Source organism: Ictidomys tridecemlineatus, chromosome 14, assembly GCF_052094955.1.
Source record: "Ictidomys tridecemlineatus isolate mIctTri1 chromosome 14, mIctTri1.hap1, whole genome shotgun sequence".
In the NCBI taxonomy this organism is placed as follows: Eukaryota; Metazoa; Chordata; class Mammalia; order Rodentia; family Sciuridae; genus Ictidomys; species Ictidomys tridecemlineatus.
The window spans coordinates 23,600,655-23,623,025 of NC_135490.1; the positions used below are offsets into that span (position 1 = coordinate 23,600,655).

At 32.4% G+C, this 22,371-nt stretch overlaps 1 protein-coding gene across 1 annotated transcript in view; it reads left to right on the forward strand.

The window, feature by feature from the left end:
• Galntl6 (polypeptide N-acetylgalactosaminyltransferase like 6) overlaps positions 1 to 22,371 on the forward strand; it is a 1,056,167-nt gene that overhangs the window by 404,118 nt on the left and 629,678 nt on the right. The window contains exon 4 of the mRNA XM_005325506.3: positions 20,132 to 20,270. Within this exon, the coding sequence (XP_005325563.1) occupies positions 20,132 to 20,270 (139 nt within the window). The remainder of the gene's footprint in view (positions 1 to 20,131; positions 20,271 to 22,371) is intronic.

The following is a 22,371-nucleotide window of genomic DNA, read 5'->3' on the forward strand; positions in this document are numbered from 1 at the left end:
TCTACTCTATGGATCTACCTACCTTCCATGATTGCAAGTCTTCTTCCTTAGCACCTTCATTCCCTTATTTCGCTTAGCGTTGACATATAAAACATCTGCCTCTTGATTGTTTGAGTTTGGCTTATTTCACAGGGCAAATTTTCTTCTCCATTTCCATGCATTTACCAGCAAATTCCATTATTTCATTCTTCTGTACGACTAAGTAGAACTCTATTTTGCATATATACCACATTTTCACTGGAGCTCTGTAGTATAATTTGAAATCAGGTATTTTTATGCCTCCTGTATAACTTTTCTTGTTCAGAATTGCTTTGGCTATTCTACGTCTCTTATTCTTCCAAATAAAATTAAGACTAATTTTTCTAGTTTTGTGAAAATATCATTGGAATTTTGATCAAGTCTGCCTGGAATCTGAATAGCACTTTTGGTAGTATGGCCATTTTGATAACGTTAATTCTGCCTATCCAAGAACATGGCAGGTCTTTCCATCTTCTGAGGTCTTCTTCATTTTCTTTCTTTGCTTTTCTACAGATTTCATAGTAAATTTCTTTCACTTCCTTGGTTAGATTAATTCCCAGATATTTTAATTTGCTATATATTTTAAGAACATTATTAAAGGGATGAATTTCCTGAAATCTTTCTCAACTAAATCACTGTAAGAGTATAGAAAAACTATTGATTTGTGAGTGTTGATTTTTCATTTTCCTATTTTACCAAATTCATTTCTCAGATCTGGAAGTTTTCTGGTGGAATGTTTTTTTAGATGCACTATTTGCACATGTCATCAGCAAAACGTGATAGTTTTACTTCTTTTCTGATTTGTACCCATTTAATTTTCTTCTCTTGCATGAAATTGCTCGGGCTAGATTTTTGAAAAAAATATTGAATAGAATGGTGAGAGTGGACATCCTTGCCATGTCCTTGATTTTAGAGGACATGTTCTCAGCTTTTCTCACTCAGTATGATGTTGGCTTTGGATTTGCCATATATTGCCTTTATAATGTTGAGATAAGTTCCTTCTATTCTTAGTTTCTAATGTTTTTAACATAAGTCATTGCTGTATATTCTCAAAAGTGCTTTATGCATCTATTGAGATCATATGATTCTTGTTCTTGATTGTACTTAACTGATGAATTACATTTATTGATTTGCATATGTTGAACCAGCCTTGCATCCCTGGAATAAAGCCACTAGATCACGGTGTAACATTGTCTTAATTTTTTTGAATAAATGTGGTTTGATAATATGTTCTTAAGGATTTTTGCATCTATGTTCATCAGGGACATTGGTCTATGGTTTTCTTTCCTAGATGTGTCTTTTTCCGATTTGGGTATCAGGGTTATAGTAGCTTCATAGAATGTATTTTGGTGTGTCAACTCCCTTTCAATTTCATGAAATAATTTACGAAAAACTGGTGTTAATTCTTCTTTAAAGATCTGTTAGAACTCAGCTGAGAATTCATCTGGTCCTGGATTCTTTTCAATGTTGGTAGGCTTTTGATTGCTGTTTCAATTTTATTACTTGATATGAGTCTGTTTAGGTTTTCTATATGTTCTTGATTCAACGTGGGCAGGTCATTTGTGTCTAGAAATTTGTCAGTGTCTTCTAGATTTTCCTCTTTATTGTTGTATAAATTTTTGAAATAATGATTTTTCTAATGATTCTCTGCACTTCAGAAGTGTCTGTGGTGCTATCTCCTTTATCTTATCTAATTTTATTTATTTAGGTCTTTTTTTTCCTTCTTTTGGCTAGTTTGACTAAGAGTTTATCAACATTATTTATATTTTAATGAATCAATTCTTTATGGCGTTACCCTGTATATTGTTTTTTATTATTCTCAAATTCATTAATTTTGGCTCTGTTTTTATTATTTCCTGTGTCTTACTGGTTTTGGAATTCGTATTTATTTTTCAAAGGCCTTTGGGTGAAGCATAATTTTATTTATTTGAGATCTCTCTATATTTTTAATATAGGCACTCATTGCAATAAATTTCCTTTTGGTGTTGCTTTCATACTGTCCCAGAGATTTTAATATGTTACGTTTTTGTTTTCATTTATTTCTAACAATTTCTTTATTTTTCCCCTCATTTCTTCTTTGATCAATTCTAAAAGAGTACTGTTTAATCTCTATGTGTTTGTGTGGTTTCTGTTATTTTTCTTGCTGTTGATTTCTAGTTTTATTCCAATATGGTCTGATGTGATATATGAGATTATCAAATTTTTATTCCCTTAGACTTACATTTTGACCTAGAATATGGTCTATTCCAGAGAAGGCTTCATGAGCTGCTGAGAAGTAGGTAAACTCAGCTCTTTTGGGCAGATGTTTATTTTTATAACACCATCTGAGCATTCTTCTGCCTCCTAATGACTTCACTATTGCAGGAAGCAGAGATTATCAATGGTGTGTTCAAGAGCTCTTTTCAGTTTTATTATTTCCAGAAGCTTTATAAATAATTAGTACTCTGTATTAAATCCTTCTGACATAAACCTCTTAAAGTGATTTCCAATTTCCTATAGAATTCTGAATAAATGTCAGAGTATAATTACCATATACACACAAAAAAATCTAAAAAAAGGCTAAGAAATTAACTTAATAGTTAGAGAATAAATGATGAATAATCTTATATAAAAAGTAGGAGAAAAGACAATATTTGGTATGAAGTGGTAAAACATTTGTTAATGCTTGATTAGGTTGGAAGAAACACATTTTGTAAGAATTGAATTTTTAATGTGTTGACTTCTGATGGCTCTATTTTGTGTGACCTGAGCTTGTGGGGACATTGAATGGTTTGCAAAAAGGAAAAAAAAAAAGGATAAAGTTCAAAAATCTATATCCCCAGGCTGGGGTTGTGGCTCAGTGGTAGAGAGCTTGCCTAGTACATGGAGGCATTGGGTTCAATATTTAGCGCCATATAAAAAATAAATAAATACAGTTTTAAAACTCTGTGTAATTCAGAAGTATGGAAAGCCTGACTATGGACTTTAAAAGTAAGAGGAAAGATAGAAAAGAGCTTTGAAAGATAAAATTTCAGAAAACCATTTCCATTAAGCCAAATGATTCATGCCTGCAGAAAAGATCAAATTTAAGCCATTGGCTCTTTCCTACTCTCTATTTTCTGATAATCTCAAACTAGTCACCACTAAGTTGAAGAGAGAGTATTGGATGTAAAGAAGCAAATGAATAATTAAGGTGAGAACCACATATAGAAAATAAGTTGTAAATATTAGCACATGGAACTGAAAAGAAGCAAATAGTTCAGAAACTTTAATTTTTGAGGGCCTTGCTTGTTCTAAAACCCATAATGTTACAATACACAGGCCTGGTCTACTTATCATATCAAAGAAGGCAAACCAGTTGTAGGGGAAAAAAAACAACTGATATTGATAATCTGGAAGATCAGAAAATGGCTGTTCTGTTGTCCTAAGGACCATCTTAGCTAATAAAATGTAGAGAGCTCAAGTAGTTAATTTAAGGAAGTGTCTATTTTCAGCCACAAATTAATTTTTCTGGAATGGATGAATTTAGTAACTAATATCTTAATCATTTAAGTACAGCTTTTCAAAGAGAGTAAAAATAAAAACCAAGTTGGTAAGAAAGAGTTGGTAAAGGCTAAGTTAACCCATCAGGTAGTTTCAATAAGACCTTTCCAATAAATGTTCCTGCTATTTAGCACATCTCAAAACAATCCTCGGACCAGAAGTGGATTGAAAAGTGTGGCAATCCCCAAGAAAGCAAAATCCTGACACCCATTCCATTTAAGACAAAGAAGAGAAATGGATATAGAAGAGTATGCAACACAGTGCAGCCAAGAGCGATGAGAACAAAGAACAGGAGAGAACTTTTCAATGATGGCCCAAGCTATTTCCAAATCACTGTAGACACAAGTATGATGTTGTTCTCCCTTTCTTTTTAAAAGTGTACATATGAATTGAATCTTGTCTCTTTTTAGTATAGATGGGTATTGAGTAGAGGTGAGAAATAGTTCTTTTTAATTTAAAGATGCTTTGATTTTAAAGGAGTCGCATCCAGAGCTATGAACCATCCAGAGATCAAGGCTTTCAATGATTATTTTACTTGATAATTTTTACCATTTTATTTTATAAATAAAATAATTCATCAAATTATTTAAAATTTCTATTTAACATAGTTTATTAGGATTAAAAATATAATTCTTTATAGCACTTGATTCTATTATTTTAATATCAGTACTTGTCCTTTCAAAAAACAGTTAATGTGAAGGTGGTTTTTTAATCCAAATGTTAGATAAAAATATTAAGAATTAAATCCTTTCTTTATGCAGGGATATTTAACTTTGCTGAATAGAAAAGAATTTGAGATTTATTTCTAAAGAGTAAAAGAGTATTATTTTTAACTTAAAATCATTTTGTTCACTTCCCTGAAACACTCAATTGATGAAATCAAATAACTGCTAAAATAAATATTTTTTAAAGAAATATTTTTTAAATACAAACTTTGGCTTGACAGACATTTTTAATGATACTTTATTCAAGTTTTTTTTCATTCCATTATATTCCATGTACAGAATAAAACTTAAAAATAACCTTTATTACAATTTTAAATTAAAACCAAATATTCCAAATAGTTTAAAGTAGCTCTTGAATTTCAATTTAGTCCTTGAAACAAATTCCAAATGTTTAAACAAAACAAATAGAGGAGGTCTCCTTCATGCTTTGTCATTACACAAGTTCATTTATTTGGGAGAAATAGAAATCGCATATCCACACAATCTGTTTAATAAGAAAAGCTATGTGATATCCTCATTGGTGCTAAGAAGGCATGAAACAGGTAATAAAACAAAACAGAGAAAAATACATTTTTCAATTACTTTAGATTTTTAAAGAAGTTCAAGGTTTATAAGATACACTTATATCATTATAAAATTTCAGTCCCAAACCAAGGACTAACAGCCCAATTAAAACAAACAGCTTAGCTATGGATATAGCTCAGTGGCAGAGCATTTATCTAATATGGTCAAGGTCCTGAGTTTGATGCCAGCATCCCCAAAATAAACAAAATAAAATTTTGATGCACACCCATTAAAATCAGGATCAAAACATGATAATTATTACTTGGTTTTCTCACTTAACATCATTCTGAATTATCTTGCCAATTCAATAAGGTCCACATACATATTTGAGAAAAGAAGTAAAATTATTTTTGAGACAAGAAGTAAAATTATTTTAGTGTATAAACAACTAAAAAAGTGTTAAAATTGTAACAGATCAGAAGAGTGGTCAGAAAAAATATACAAATGTAAATAATTTTATTGTATCGCAATTAGGAAGCAACATAGTAAGAAACTAATAACATTTTATATGAAATAAAGGAATTTTGGGTTCAGCAAATAGACTTGAGGCTTAATCTCCAATAAACTGCAAACCTGTAAAACATAGCAAAGACATCATTTCTGAAGACTTAAGAAAGCTATACAAGCAATGAAGATCCACTGTGCTATTATTTTTGAGAAAATAAATTCAGAGAGCTAGCCTAGGGTTTAAGATTATATTGTTTCTTCTTTCCTTTCTTTCTTTTTCTCTTTCTTTCTTTTTTTTGGGGGGGGGGTTTAGAAATATCTACCTATTCTTCACAATTTTAGGTAAACTTACCAACCTTGCTTTAAATGTAGATGGAGTATTCTAATAAAATGATGACAAACCAAACAGAGTAATAAAAAATAAAAAATATAATTCAATTTGGCCTTATTTCAGGAATGCAAAGTTGTTTAACAATTCTACTCACCATGTTAATACAGTAGGAAATCTTATGATCATCTCTATTCATATAGAAAATGAATTTGATGCCATAACATCAATTTATGATTTATGAAATAGGAATATATGAACATAAGAAAACTTTCTTGAACTGATAAAAGATTTTCATAAGACAATAACCCTATTTAATTATTAAATAGTAGCGAATTATCATCTAAGATTATGTGAGAGATGGGGATACCTGCTGCCTCAACTTGCTATCAACATTGAATTGGAGATCATAGTGTAATAAGGCAAGAAAAATAAAGTACATGATGTCCAAAAAGAAAAAAAGTACATTCATAATAATTTGCTGACAATTTAATTTTGTACAAAGAATCAGCATGTAAATTGTTAGAATAAGTAAGTTCAACAAGTATGGTAATTAAAAAAGAACTGCCTTTAACAGTTGAATATTTAAAATACAGTACTCAGTATACAATCACAGCAAAACCCTACAGATCTCAGGTGTAGCCTTCTGCATCTCAGGCTGACTGAGTCACACAGGATGTACTTTTGTTCCCAGATCTAAACTACCATTGGCATGCATGTAAAGCAACTTAGTTCCAGGAAATCCAAAATTAATCTCATGATGATATGTCTTCCAGTATGTTTGATAATAACATCCCTCTGTAAAACAGGTCTAAACTATAGAAACTACCCCAAGGTGTCACCAAAACCAAATGCAAATCATAAATGCAATTATTACTTACAATGTTAACAGGCCTATATGTCCTGTCCCATAAAAACTCATAGACTCATGAATACAAAGCATCTGTTTTGTTTAGTAAATACATTCCATAGACTTGGCCAAGGGTCATTATTATGTTTCAGTCATCTCTGAAGGTGAATATGATCTGTTCAGACCAACTGAGATTATGTACAAAAGCAAGAACATATGATTGAAACTCAATTTACAAAAAAAAAAAACTATTGGAATATTTTTCACATGCAAACAAGTATGCCTATACCCATATACCAAAACCAAACAAAAAAAATCATATTGTTGAAATAAATTCCTTGTAAATTACCTTATTGAATTAGTTCCTTTTGCTACTGTAATAAATTATTACCAGCTTAGTGGCTTAGTGACTTAAAACAATGCAAATTTATTACCTTATAGTGCTGGAAGTTAAAAGTCCACAGTGACAGCAAGGATGCGTTCCTCATGGAAGTTTTAAGGGAAAATGTACTTCCTCGCTTTCCCCAGACTTTTGAGTCTCGCCTTCACTTCTTTCTTTGTGACTCCACATTATTCCAACATGGATTTTCTGTTGTCTCATATCCTTCTCTTAGTTTTTGACACTCTTTTCCTTTATAACAGAACCTGTGATTACTGGTTTTGTGTGAATAGTCCAGGATAATATCCCATCTCAAGGTCTTTAATTTAATCACATCAGCAAATTCCTTTGTGCCATGCATTATGATTTGGATTTTAAACATCCTCTAAAGGATCATGTGCTAAAAGGGTGATGACCAACCTGTGCCTCTATTTGGAGCTTGTGGAACCCTTGGGAAGGAGACTAGTAGAAGGAAGTTGGGTCACATGGGGTATGCCCTTGAAAGATATTGAGAACCCAGTCCCTCCCTCTCTCCCTTTCTCCCTCCTCCTCCTCCTCCTCCTCCTCCTCCCTTCCTCCTCCTAGTCCTCCTCTGCTCTTGCTCCTTCTCCTCCCTCCTCCTCTCTCTCTTTCTCTCTACCCCCCTCCCCACCCTGCCCCCACTTGCCTCCAGGGGACTATGAAGTGAGTACCCACTGTAATGTTCTGCCTCACCACAGCCCCCAAAGCAAAGGAGTGAACAGATCATTGGACTGAAACCATGAGCCAAAATAAACCTGTGCTTCTTTAAGTTAATTATTTTGAGTATTTTGCCACAGTGACATAAAGCTGACTACCACACCATGTAAAGTGAAGTTTTCATGGTTATTTGGTATGATACATGGTGTATATCTTTAGGGAGCCTCATCATTCCTAAAAATGGAAGAAAAACAAGAAGATAGAGGATATTATAGGGGAATGCTTGTGATAGACTAAAACTGATATTTCCAATTTATTATCCCAACTAATATCCATTATCTTTGTTGAGTAACATTGAAGTTCTTTCTACCAGTGTTAGATTGTACATTCTTATTCTCTGATTTTTAATTCAGCTATGTAGCTGGACCCAACCAATGGGACATAAATATGAATGATAAGCAAGTGTACTCATCCTCTCAGACTTTTGTGTTTGCTATCAGACTAGGAGAGCAAGCTATGACTAACCTACTAGTAGATCAAGGTTTAGATGAAACACGGCTAGATTTAGGCTTAGCTTATAATCAATACCACCTGAGCCCAGCCAAAACCTGCAGAAACCTGGCCAGGAATAAAATGGTTTAAAAAGAAGTGAATTTTGTAGTTTTTAATATAGTATTATTGTGGCTTTAATAGACTAGCAAAACGCCTTTTACATTTCAAATAAAATTGTCATAAAATTGAATTTTAAAATATGACACATAAAGTAAATGCAAAAGAAAATGTTCATTAATTGGATTAAAATTAATATCAAGCTTTCGTTCATCAAAAGACATTAACTGGAAATGTACCATAATAAATGACAAATGGCCTATGGATAATATATATTATGAATATATATAATTTATATATTATAAATATAATATATAACATTTTATATGTTTAGTATATATTTGTAATAATGCATTATAAGATAAAATATATTCATAACAAAAAATAGACAATCCTAGAGAAGGTGGATTGGAGATCATTTGAGCAGGCCTTCATTAAGAAGATACTGAAATATACCATATCCACAGAGAACACTGCTGTACTCTATCAGTCATCAGGGCAATGCAAAATAAAGCCACAAGATACAACTATCCACCTACCAAAATTATCAAGAAGACTCACAACTGCAACAATTCTCATATGCTACCCAGACTATCATATGTTAATAAGGGCAAGCAAATTGCTACCATCCCTTTGGAAAACTGTTTAGCAATAAGTTATACAGAGTGAGAAGCAGAGACTGAGGCACAGTATGGAGACCAATACAAGCAAAATATCTTGATGTGAGGGAAGGCCACTATGAAATAAATTCAAGGAGCAAAGAAACTAAGGCTAAGCAGAAATTTGTAGGATGTTAAAAAAAATAGAAGAGCAGATTTAATTTAAGCGCAATGGGAAGATACAGTGAAGTTTTCAGCAGAGATAAGTAATTATACAAATGATATTTTAGTGTCTCATTTTGTTATTGTGTGTGGAGAATGGGTAAAAAGTGGAACAAGATAAAAGGAAAAGAATGGTTAGTAGGATTATGTGGACACTCTGTAACCAAGAGGTTTAGGGAGGAGTTAACGAATGTGGAATGAAGCAAAAGGATTCAAACTGCACTTTGGAGTCATAATCAAATTAATGATGGGTTATTTTAGAACTAAGAGTTGTAAAAACAGAAGAAATAAAGATATCTCTTAATTTCTGGAGTTGAACAAGAGGGAGCATTATGTGATTTCTCCATTAATTAAACTGGGAAAGAATGCACCATTTAGTTCCTAACTTGTCTTCCTAAAATTTTTGAAGATCAAGTTGTTTTTTTTTTATTTACTATATTTTTTACCCCTATCATGAAGAGTTTGAGACAAATTTGATGCAGGGAATTTCAAAGAGAAAGTAGCTCTAAAAAAGCATGTAACCCAATGTCTTACTAATCAACACTACTCAAAGTTCAGAATAGGAATGCAAATTCTATTTCTCCATACATTTTTGTATAAACACTGGCAAGACAGAAGATTTTTCTGAGTTAGTAATCAAAATAATACTATTCTAGTAATAATAATATTACTAGTATTAAATGGTTCTAATTAGTCCCCACATCCTTAGTATCTTCTGCAACACACTTTCCTATGAGGTAAGGATGTTAGAACTAATCAGAACTATATAACACTAGTAATAAAGACTTTGGTATTTAATTATTTTTTGCTTGCACTGAATCATTAAAAACATAAAATTACACATACTAAAATATGTTTTATGAAAATTATGTGAGTTTCTTAGAAAATAAGCAATGTGTAATATCAGAAAATAGTAGTTATTACAATGACTTTTAGAAGACTATCTTTTAAGGCCACAAATGTCTTCATCATCTATCTTGGAAATGTACATCGCTAATTATTGTCTCCCTTTTCTAAAAAACAGAATGCAACATTAGTTATTTTAACAAAAAGAGACTATCACAAAACAAAATGTCGATTTTATTACTTCTTGCATTCTATTTGCTATGTGCAAATACATTTGCTCATGAAAATATGGCAGATTAATTTAATGCTAATTAGTAAGGAACATTAAAAATGGTAAAGAGTGAATAAATGCCATATTTTTAATGGAAGTGCATTTCAAATAGTGGCAAGTATTGCACGTAAATAATTTCATTTACAGCTTCCAAATAAATTATCATGGAAAGAATGTTAGCTTTTCACCTATTACACATTTTATTATAGTATTTCCAATTATTCATTGCCTTCCATAGAATGTCTTTACTTCATTTTTATAATCTGTAATGATTAAAATGTGAAAAAAATATTTTTAGATAAGTGAATAATTCAAGTAAATTAATATCTAAACTAAAATGTGATTTTACTTCTCACCAACCCCTTTTCTTCCCTCTTTCACAGTCTAAATCAATCTTTAAAAAATTATGGTTAAAGGTAGAACATGAAACATTAAATTTATTATAAAAATTTTATTCACCTATCCTCTGGGATCCTTCATTAGAAAGAAATATTCTAGAAACATTGCTTCACATTTAGCTATTACTGTGTAAAAAGTAGAAATTAATCTTGCATAACTTCTTCATTAGTTCAGCAATGATTAAGGCACAAAGGAGAACTTTTAATGACATTACCTTATATTTGTTGAAAAGATTTCTAGTTGCAAAATTTTCTCCTACATTCTAGCATTATTCATAAACTTGTGGGGAAATTTAGAGTTTTTCCTCTTCTGGATTTATGATAAAGTTGAAAAATATATACATGATTTGAATATTTGTTCAGATTTTGAATGCATGAAAGATGTATTCTTGACAAATAAATTAAAATGACATCCAATCCTTACCTCACCAGACTGACAGAAAAATCAGTTATAGTTCACATTTCCTCTTCCCATACATATAAACAAGTATCTAGCCAAAGTCTGATTGTTGAAACATGGACTTGGAGACTGCTTTTACTAAAAATACTGACTCTATACTTGGGATTGCAAGCGTCCAATGGAAAAATTAAAAATGGGATTTAAGAAAAAAACTTAATATCTCTGCCTCCATTTTGCATTTATCTCTTTGCTGGGAGTCTCCTTGGATTCCAGGAGCAACAGGTCTGGTCAATAAACATCTTCTGATGGGCAGAAACTATCCCTTGGGCAAGAGCAACTTTCTTACTGCTGCAATAAGATAATGATCCTGACCAATCCTAAGATAATGATCAACCTGAGGATACCTCAACCACTCGTTCTGCACATTTTGGGTCTCTTTGTCTATGTGATCTGGGAGCTTATGTCAGCACACAGGAAGACTCACTCATAGGACTCTGTTAACACTGTCTCGGGCCGATTAATATATTCTAAAAAGCCTTTCTGTTACATTGTGTATCTCCTGATGATTGTGCCCTTGGTTCGAACCAAGAGAATCTTTTAAGTCTCACAAGTTTGTGAGCTCTCATGATGCTCTGCTATGCTAAACCACAGTACTATTTCACAAGTGGAGGAGTTCCTATCCACTTAGGGACTCTCCCTAGCAACTCCCTCTGCATCATAGGCACCTTTGCAGTTTCTCTATTGTACAGTGGGAATGCTCAGCTCTGACTTCTTCCCTGTTTCTATGAAAATTTATTCCTTTTCCCTCCAGCCATATTATGGACACTCCCTCCTATTCCTTTTACTCCAGAATCCATTTTACTTTCTTTTCTATCCTGAAACTCTAAATTAGGAAGACATCAGGCAGACAGTGGGATTACTTTGGTCAAAGTCCCTAAGGCAAAGCATTCAAAGATACCATGTGCTTACATGGGCAATAGAGAGGACAAAGAAAAAAAAATAACACAATGGACTATTACTCAGCATTAAAAGATAATAAAATTATGGCATTTGCATTAAATGGATAGAGCTGGAGAATATCATGATAAATGAAGTAACCAATCCCCAAAACCAAAGGCTGAATGTCCATCACATCCTACCATCTTTCCTGCCTCCATACCTCCTCCCTTCCTTTCCCACCTCTTGCCAAAATTTCCTCCATTTTTCCCATGTATTCTCCATCCCCATTAAGGATCAGCATCCACTTGTCAGGGAGAACATTCAGCCTAATTTAAATAAATACATATTTTTTAAATTGACATCTCAAAAATTATTTTGCTGAGAGTAAAACCTACAGAGATTGCAAATGTCATATTACGTCATAAGTATTGAAACTCTGGCTTCCTAAATCCAAATACATTTATTTTATTCTATTGTTTTGTGGATTTTGCATTCTTAATCTGCCTATTCTAAGATTATTATATATCTAAATGATTTAATTTTCTTTTTAGTCTGTAACTCAAGGAAAACATACAGAGAATTGTATATAGCAATTTCAACCAAGGCTAATAACAAGAGCACAGAATATTCCCTATGTCTTCTGTTCTAAAGAAAATTTTTTCCAAAAAAAGATAATGTAGACTTACTCTTAAAAATGAGACATTGATAGGTTCTTTGGTTTCTGTAATCTTTATAAATGAATTTAATCATTCATTATTCAAAACTCCTAAATGGGATGAGAACAGAGGATGGAGAAAAGCATAAATTCAAAGCCCAAGGCAGTGAAGGACCTTCCAAGCATGAAAAGAAGCCCAATGCAATGAATCTTCAAAATCTTTGTAGATCAAATTAAGAAATCCGGATTATGTTCTAATGAATTTGAAGAAATCTTGTTAAAGGAGTAGGAATATTTGACAAAAGCCAGTGAGATAATTTTTTAATAACTGAAAGAAACATGAAAGGTGGACACAGGAAGGGGATGATGGTTGGGAAAGATGGTTGACCAGTATTAGTTTCAGGAAGGCCATGTAAGAAGCTATTGCAGTGGTTTCAGTGGGGGGGGGGGGAATCTTATACCTGGCACTGGGAAAATGGTGTGATTACAAGGCAAATGTGGTGAATAAAAAGATATTTAGGCAGCATATTCATTAACATTCTGCATTGGGTTTTATGGAAATATGCTACAGTGACTCATGCAACTTACCTTCCTAGGGAATAGAGGTGGATAGCTCCTTATGTGCGTCTTCTACTACACTGTCCCATAGCCATGGTGACTTTGTCCAGAGCTATGTTCCTGAGACAAACCCAAAATGATGGTTGAGGGTGTCACTTTCCCATTTAAATAGAAAAGGCTTGCAAAATACAAACCCACCCCTCTTAAACCAAAACATTCTTAAAAGATGGTGATGCTCGGAGAACACTTTGTTTTTCTTTGCATTATTTTGATTAGGGAGAATTTATATTCCCCAAGTGGAGAAGAACAGAGGAATAATTGTAATCTCTCTTTTTTAATAAAATGCTGTCAGAGTCCAGAACTCTGCCTCAGCTCTCTGTCCCTTAGACCCCACAGTCAGGCTTACCAACCACAGCTAACAGGCCTCATGCTGAGTGTAAGTCAAAACTTCTTATGTGAACCTTAATTAAAATCGCTTTTACTAAGCCAGTTCCTAACAGATTGCCTGAGGAGATCTCCAGAATAGATCCTGTTTTATGAATGCATATCTAAAGACCTACACTTTGTAATTCACAACAAAATTATTATAACTTGAATACTAGTGGAAATAGTACTTGCAAAACCTTAAATATGTAGTTATTCAACTCTTTGTGCTTAGATTATTATGTTTTTCCCCTGGAAGAGATAGATCGTAACTACTCTTACGGTAACTTTAAAATATCTCCCCGTGGTGTCCACTGGGACATAGAAAGGAGGCATATTCCTCATGAGGAACTTTACAGTGAAACTGAGTGATAAGTTTGAGAAGTTCATGGAAATTTCCAGAATCTTAAAGAATGAAGAATTTAAAATGAAAGGATATTTCTCTGTGCAGAGAGGAAATAACTTCATGGAACAGTAGATAAAGAGCTTGTGGATCCTGCTTTCCAGTCACAAAAAAAGATCACACAGCTAATTTAGGAAGATAACTGGATCCTGAATTATTCTGATGTCCTTATAATAGTGAAGCTTGATTTGGGAAAATGGCTATATTCTTCCTAAAAGTGAATAAAGACAGTAAACTAATTGTTATGATTCCCAAAAGAGAAATAATAAATTACCAGTAGAAAATAAAAGATCCACACTTTAAAAAAAAAAAAAAAAGAAGGGAAGAGTTGTTAACTAAAACCTTCTTAGTACTTGAATTTATTTCCATAATGGTGATTCATTTTCCTAGTTACAACATCATTTTTATGAGGGCTAGAACCATGTATATTTTCTAAATCCTATTCCAGTTCCTCCCACATAATAAGTGTGTAATAGTATTTCTTGAGTAGTTAAATCTTTAATTGATTTAGTAAAATTTTGGGTTAGAAAATTCTTAGAAACTTTATTTTTTGCCAGTAAATTGTAACTCAAGGATCAACTGAATTGCACATAGAGTTCGGGCAAAATATTAATTGATCAAGTTATGAAAATCTAGTAAAACCATTAAAATAGTAATTTTGCTATTTACATTCTCTTTTCTCTCCTCTACTCTGTTCATTAGTTTTGCATAAAGCTCATTAAAAGCTTCCAGCACACAGAGGAGATAGCTTCCCAATAGTGATCATATGTTTCTATGAACAAATGTCTAAATCTTCATATTTGTATGAAAATATTGCCATGTACACCATGCTCTTAAAAAAAACCTAATGCTTTATATGTACATAGTTTCATTGTTTTGATGCTTTTCCTTCTGACAGTGAAAATTGGAAATTCAGAATTAATTGATAAAAGGGTAAGATTTGTTACTGAGGAAAATTTAAGATGTTTTTCCTCTCTGTTTTGCTGTGTCTTTTTGATGTATTCATTCTCTCAAGTTGTAGTGCGAGGATCAACTCTACATTATCATTCTTTAATTGTCTCCTAACTATATTCCAAATGACCTCTTCTAATGAGCTTTATTTTTAAGAATCATTTCTTCCTCACAGTTAAAAATTTCATAGTGTTTTAACTATTATTTTTGTGTTTTGTATTATCTGATAATTATCACAGTTCACCTTCATAAGTGGCATTTTATAAAAAAAATTAGGTATTTTATATTACATTTTTTTCCTTATGTTTTTGGAAAAACAGAATTAGTGAACTGATTTACATCTCCAAAACATATTCTTTGACATTCTTGATACTATCATTTAAAATAATCTGAAAAGCTAAAAATACTGTGGGCTGGTACAACCCTTGTAAAGAGTCACTCCCAAAGGCCATTGTAATAAGTCCAGCCTTTTTGTTGTTAGCCATGAGTGAATAAGTAAACTGGAACTGAGACCATGAATGCGGGTGTCTCCAATCTCTACCTAACCACAAACTCCATGCATGATTGGGACACGGGTCAGCAGCCCTCCTGGAAAATGAAAGAATCCCCCCTTTCACAGATGTTTATCATATGTTTACAAAGAGTTTTAATCATGTAGTTAGCATGATATCATTTTATAATATATTACTTATGGGAACATACTTTCCTTATCTAAATCATACTGGGAAACAATGAGTTCCTTTCCTAAGACTCAGCTTATTTTGTCAGATTTTTTTTTTTCCTGTTCAGCCTTCTATGATGGATTAGCCTTAATTATTCTATCTTTATTTGGAAAAGAAAACTACTGGAACTATATGTCTAGGAACTTAATCTCTCTTCTTTGGAATCAGTTGACTTTAACTGGAGAAGTAATTTTAATGAGTTCCTCTGAGATTGAAAAATAGAGACAATTTTAATTAAAGCATCAGGAACTACAAACTTTCCTGAGAAAACTTTTCCTTTGTATTTGGATCATATGAATAATGCCTTTAACTCAGTAGGAGACATAAATATACCTGCTTTATTTGTGTAGATTTTGATAACAAAACATTAACAGTAGGGCTGGGGTTGTAGCTCAGTGATAGAACACTCACCTAAGCATGTTCAAGGCCCTGAGTTTGATCCTCAGCACTACATAAAAATAAATAAGTAAAATAAAGGTATTGTGTCCAACTAGAACAAAAAAAATAAATATTAAAAAAAATTAATAGTATAAACCTTGGGATGTCTAGTTGCTTTAAAGAAGGTAGTATAGTTCAGTTTATCTTTGTTTTCTTAGCTTTAGTTATAGTTCATATTTTAATAATTCAGAATGATACCCTCAGATCTGCCCTCATGGACCTTAGCGTCTAGTTCCACAAAAAATATCTTTTTCATCTCATAAACTGGCTTGTATGACTAAACTCTATTGCATGCCTCAGATAATATTAATAACTACCTTGAAATAAGTACTATTTGAAAATATAAGAGCTTAAGATAATATTAAATAAGTTCAAATGTTCAGTGTAAATTACTGGATAAAGTGTGATGATTTAGAATAAATAATTACACAATTAGGAGTTAATGCAGAATGCTAGTTTTTGTTGTTGTTTGTTCATTTGTTTGTTTTTGAGACAGAGTTTCTCTAAGTAGCTGAGACTGGACTTCAAAATGAAATCCTCTTGCCTTAGCCTTGGAGTCTGGGATTATAGTCGTTCACCACCATGCCCAGCTTTAGAATAGTAGTAATAATTCAACTGTCTAAGATCAACTTGTGTCTATGTAAATGATAAGCTGAAGGAAGAAATGTAAAAGAAACCAACTGAGTTACAGTTTCTTGGTATGAAACTTTTATATAAAACGCTGGTCCTAGATATTTATTTGACTCCCAACTTCAAATTCCTAATGCACCTCAATGCAGGGTCACCATGGTGTGGCAACTATCAACTTGAGCAATCTCACCAAAGGAAGAGGACTCATGGAATTCTTAACAAAAACTTTTTAAAATATGACATAAATGCTGGGAATGATAAATAAACAGGAATGAGGAAAAGGGGTGAAATTAGAAGGATCAGGAGGAGAGTTACACTGTTTACTGATACCTGGTAAAATTAAAACCACGCATTCCCCACATCCATTACACAATTTAAAAACTATGAGCTTAAACTATTTCAATTGATTTATTAAGCATTTTTAAAACAGCATATTTCACAATTATTGTCTGTACAAAGTAATTTATGCACAGTGCAATAAATAATTTATATCCTCAAAACTATCCTTGAAGTTTGAACTGATATCTTACATTTTTTAGTGAGAATTTCCAGCCTATACCAAGCTTGTCAGTTTGCCAAATTTGAAATTCTTACGGGGCTTGCTGTTCAAGTTATTTAATTCTACAAGTGGCTTATTTTCTTCTCACAATAGCCATTTTATAAATATGTCCTATATCTTCCTAAGCATGACATATTTTTAGCTTCTTCAGGCCTGACTTAATACTATATACATTTTCAATTTCCCTACCCAGTGGTGCATGGTGTAGACAATCAATAAACACAAGATTGTCATAGTAAGTAGAATGTCATTTTAACTGAGGGATAAATACAGGTGCATTATAAAAAAAAATAACATGAATTCTATGTCAAGTATCAATTGTCTATCTTGTGTGTATTGTAAATACATACTTGTGAGACAGCAATTTTTCTGCTTAGTACTCACACATTTGATGTAATATTTATGTTTCGATGTACTAAAATATAACATCATGCTTCTCATATGATTTTAAACAAAGCAGATGGTACAATACTTCTCATATTTAAAGAAAGGATTATGGTTTAAATTTATAATTGATAATATTAAATTATATATTTTGAGTGTTAAAATGGGCATATTGATAGATTACTAATCATTGCCAATTATTTAGTATTATCATACTTTCAACATATATTTTTGTTGTCATGTGAAGTATTCTTGCTTCATATTTTTAGATTTTTACAAAAGAAAAGTCAAACTACATGAGATGTTATACACCCCAAGATTTGCATATTAAAACTTAAGATGAGTTGGTAGCATTTGAAATAAAAAATGCTGGCTTCATACATAAAAAGATAAAATTTTAAAACCTATTCTCACAACTACAATGCAGAAATATCTAGTTTGCCATCATTGGTGATGAGCGAATTTTGTTTGATAACTTGAGAGAATCCCTCATACATTTGAAAAGCCTTGTTTTAGGAGATTTATTGTTTTAGGAGATTTAGCAAATCTGAACAAACAATTTCTCTTTGATTAACAGGTGTTTCAATGAATGTGTAGTTTAAAAATTTATATTTGTAGGCTTAAAAGTGCCTGAATCTGAAAGTTCAGCATTAAAAATATTTCTACAAAAATTAAGCCTCAGGTGTACATACACATTTTATCTAGGACATAAAAATTAAAAATAAAATTTTATCGCTGAAAGCAAAGGGTACTTTGCACTAAAATTGCTTCAATAAATTGGATTTATGGAATGACTTATAAATCTAATTAATACTAGGGGCCATGCAAGGTCAGCTAATTTGGTCATTTATGGTAAAGAGATTTAGGTCTTTTAAGTATTTCCCCAGGTTCAGTGTCTAATTACTAATAAAGTGTTTAGGGAAACTATTAATCTCTGTTTTGTTTACTTACTTGTAACTTGGGTAAAACAATGTTTATTTCATATTGTTGCTGTGTTGAGTCCAAAATGTATGGGGAAAAAATCACAATACTTTGTACATAGTGAACTCCATTCTCTGAATGAAATTTCTCACTGACTTATTGATTTTTCATCTAGATTGAAACATAGCAAGTGGCATTTCCAGTAAGAAATCAAACAATGATATAGACAGAATAGTGGGTTGGATTTGTTGTTGTTGTTTGTTGCTTTGATTTTTCAGACCGAAAATGAAACTCTTTTTTTCTAAATTTATTTATTTATTCTAATTTGTTATAAGTGACAACAGAATGCATTTCAATTAATAGTACACACATAGAGCACAGTTTTTCATGTCTCTGGCTGTACACAAAGTAGAGTTACAACTTTTGTGTCTTCATACATGTACTTGGGGTAATGCTGACCATCTCATCCCACCCCCCCTTTTCCTCCATCCCGTTTGGCTAATTTAAAATTCCTCAATTCTTTCCATGCCTGTTATGGATCAGCATCTTCATATCAGAGAAAACATACGTCTTTTTTTTTTTTTTGAGATTGGCTTACTGCACTTAGCATTTTATTCTGCAACTCCATCCATTTACCTACAAATGCCATAATTTTATTCTCTTAATGCTGAGTAATATTCCACTGTGTATATGTACCACAGTTTCTTTATCAATTCATCTACCAAAGGGCATCTAGTTTGGTTCCACAATTTAGCAGTTGTGAATTGTGCTGCTGTAAACATTGATGTGGCTGTGTCCCTGTGGTATGCTGTTTTTAAGTCCTTTGGGTATAAACCAAAGATTGATACAGCTAGGTCAAATAGTGGTTCTATTCCAAATATTCTAAGGAATCTCCATACTGCTTTTCATATTGGCTGTACCCATTTTCGGTCCAACCAGCAATATATGAGTGTGCCTTTTCCCCCACATCCTCACCAACACTTATTGTTATTTGTACTCTTCATACCTGCCATTCTGATTATAGTGAGATGAAATCTTAGAATAGTTTTGACTTTCATTTCTCTAATTGCTAGCAATGATGAGCGTTTTTTCATATATTTGTTGATTGATTGTATATCCTCTTTTGAGAAGTGTCTGTTCAGTTCCTTAGCCCATTTATTGATTGGGTTATTTGGTTTTTTGATGTCAAGATTTTTGAGTTCTTTATATATCCTAGAGATGAGTGCTTTATCTGATGTGCATGTGGTGAAAATTTGCTCCCATTCTGTAGGCTCTCTGTTCATCTCACTGATTGCCAAAATGAAACTCAAAAAATCTTTGCTTTCCCCTTCAATTAGAAAGATTTTCCATCTGTTTTTTGTTTATTTGTTTGGTTTAGTTTTTTTTTTCTTTTTGAGATATAATTCCTTATCATTCCCTAGCTATTTGACATTGGTTGTCAGTATTAATGAATTTCATTAAGACAGAATCAAAATGTTAAAAAGGATATTTCTCATTTTGCTTTATAGGGATCCCTGACATACAAACTACATTTCCCAACAACAAAATAATGAATTCTAGTTACTAGAAACAAATATTATGTTTGCAAATCAAAAGTTAAATAAAAAAAAGGTTTTAAGATTTGTAATATTTGGGAGCCATCACAAGAAGGTTAACACTGCTTGAAAAATCCCATCTGGTTTTTCCTTTTAGGGAAAGGTGAACATGGGAAGCCTTACCCCCTTACTGAAGAGGACCATGATGACTCGGCATACAGGGAAAATGGTTTCAATATTTTTGTCAGCAACAACATTGCCCTAGAGAGATCCCTGCCAGATATTCGCCATGCTAAGTGAGTATGGGCACATCCAGCATGTGGTGTCTTTGGTTTGTTTGTTTGTATTGTTTTCTGTTGTTTGTAATGTGTATAACTGTGATATGTGTCATCAAAAATTTTGCCCTGATAATTTTTATAAATAATTTTGATATAGCTCAGTTGGTAGAGTGCTTGCCTAGCACGTACAAGGCCCTGGGTTCACTCCACAGCACCACCAAAAAAAAAAAAAAAAAAAGGAAAGAAAACAAAGAAAGAAAGAATTGTATTTCATAATCAAATATGTTGCATTTAAATTAGAATAACCTTCAAATTTTCAGGAGAATTACTACCAACCAATATACATTTTCATTGACTAAATAATCTCCATTTAAAATGAAGTGTTTTAAGATATTACCTGTACTCTTCACCCATGATCATGTAGATTATGAGGTAAACATCCTTTGCTGGTGGTTAGTACTATCAATGCTAACTATAGACACAAACCTCCTGTGACTCCATTCACATCCAGCCATATTTAATGTCATTATTGTGATTCTTACATTAAAAAAAAGCTTAAAATGAATGCATTCATAATTCAGAAGTAACAATCACATATTTAATTTGCTGACACTGTGAACTCCTTGTGGCTTGCTAATTAACAATGAGTTCAGTTTTTATGGGATCATAGGTAAATTTCCTAGTGTAAATGAAAATAATAATAGTACATAGTTACCGAAATTTATTTTCTCTCCAATCACCCCTATGTTCCTCTAAATGGCTTGGTCTACTTTCTGTTCTAATCCACTGTGGTTTTCCCTGATAGCTTAAACAAGGCCAAAAGGGTACAAAGAACATGGAATATGAGTGGAATTTGGGATGTTTTTTGCCAGGCTTATTTAATAAATCCATCCAACAACACTAATATTTTAACCTAACCCCTACCTCAATCTCCTTATGGAAATACTAGTGTGGGGGGAAAAATCGGAGAAAACAAAATCATAGAAACTAATGAAAATAAAGTTTAGGAATCTAAATTAAAATAGTAATGTAAAATAAATAAAAGTCTTATTCGGGGGCAATGATAATTAATCCATTAGATAAAATTCAGTGAATTGTGGTTTGGGGGACCTTTTTCTTATTGTTATAGTGTGTCTTCATAAATTAATTTGAAAATATATAAGAATTATTGGTTTTCTCCTCAGGTTTTACGTGAATTTGCATTCCTCAATATAGTTAAGCAGAGGATTAATGTGAAGAACAAATCAATTTTTCCCTAAACTGGAGGCTTTATATATTGGTCTAAGCCTTTTAGCCAGCCAAATTATTCCCAAGTTACCTGAAATTATCTACAGTAATTCCCACTGACCGAGAACATTTCTAGTTATGAGAAATTTTAATACCTAATTGCACACCATCAAAAATGCATTAAATGGCATTGTTGGCATAATTAATATGCTCAGAGAATAACTCTATCCACCCCTTTCCACCCCCACATTTCCAATCTTTTAATGTGTATTCAACTGGAAAGGATTGCAGGTGAAAACAGGGCAGAAAAATCACTGAAGTCAAAAGAAGGCTGATATTCCCACTCTTCTCACAGAGTATATTTTAGTGTAGCTATCACCTTTTAAGAAAAAAATATATTTTAAGACTATGTGCAAAAAATGGCCAAATGAAAAGAAAAATATTTTGAAATTTTCACTATAGTCATGAAGTTTAGACTATGAAGGAAACATTATTGTAAACACTAAGGAAGAACAACATGGTTAAAAAATCTGTGTTAGGCCACGTTATTACTTAGTTACTGAAGCTGATATCTAATAGAACAAATAATCATGTAGTAAAATGATACCAAAAAAGAAAATAAAGTGTATGCACATGTACACACAGACACACACACACACACACACACACACACACACACACACACCCCAAAATAGAGGCTTAGAGTTCAATGTCAGGAAAGTGTTAAGGAATAAGCAGGAATGATGGCTTACCTTGGTTTGTACAGGATCTAACTCTAAGCAATGCAGGAAGAAGAGTCTGATGTTACTTCGAATGTTGTCAATGTCCCACCTGCAGGAGACCAACAGCTAAAAAGTCTTACATGGATGGTACTGTTTAAAAGTCCTATGCT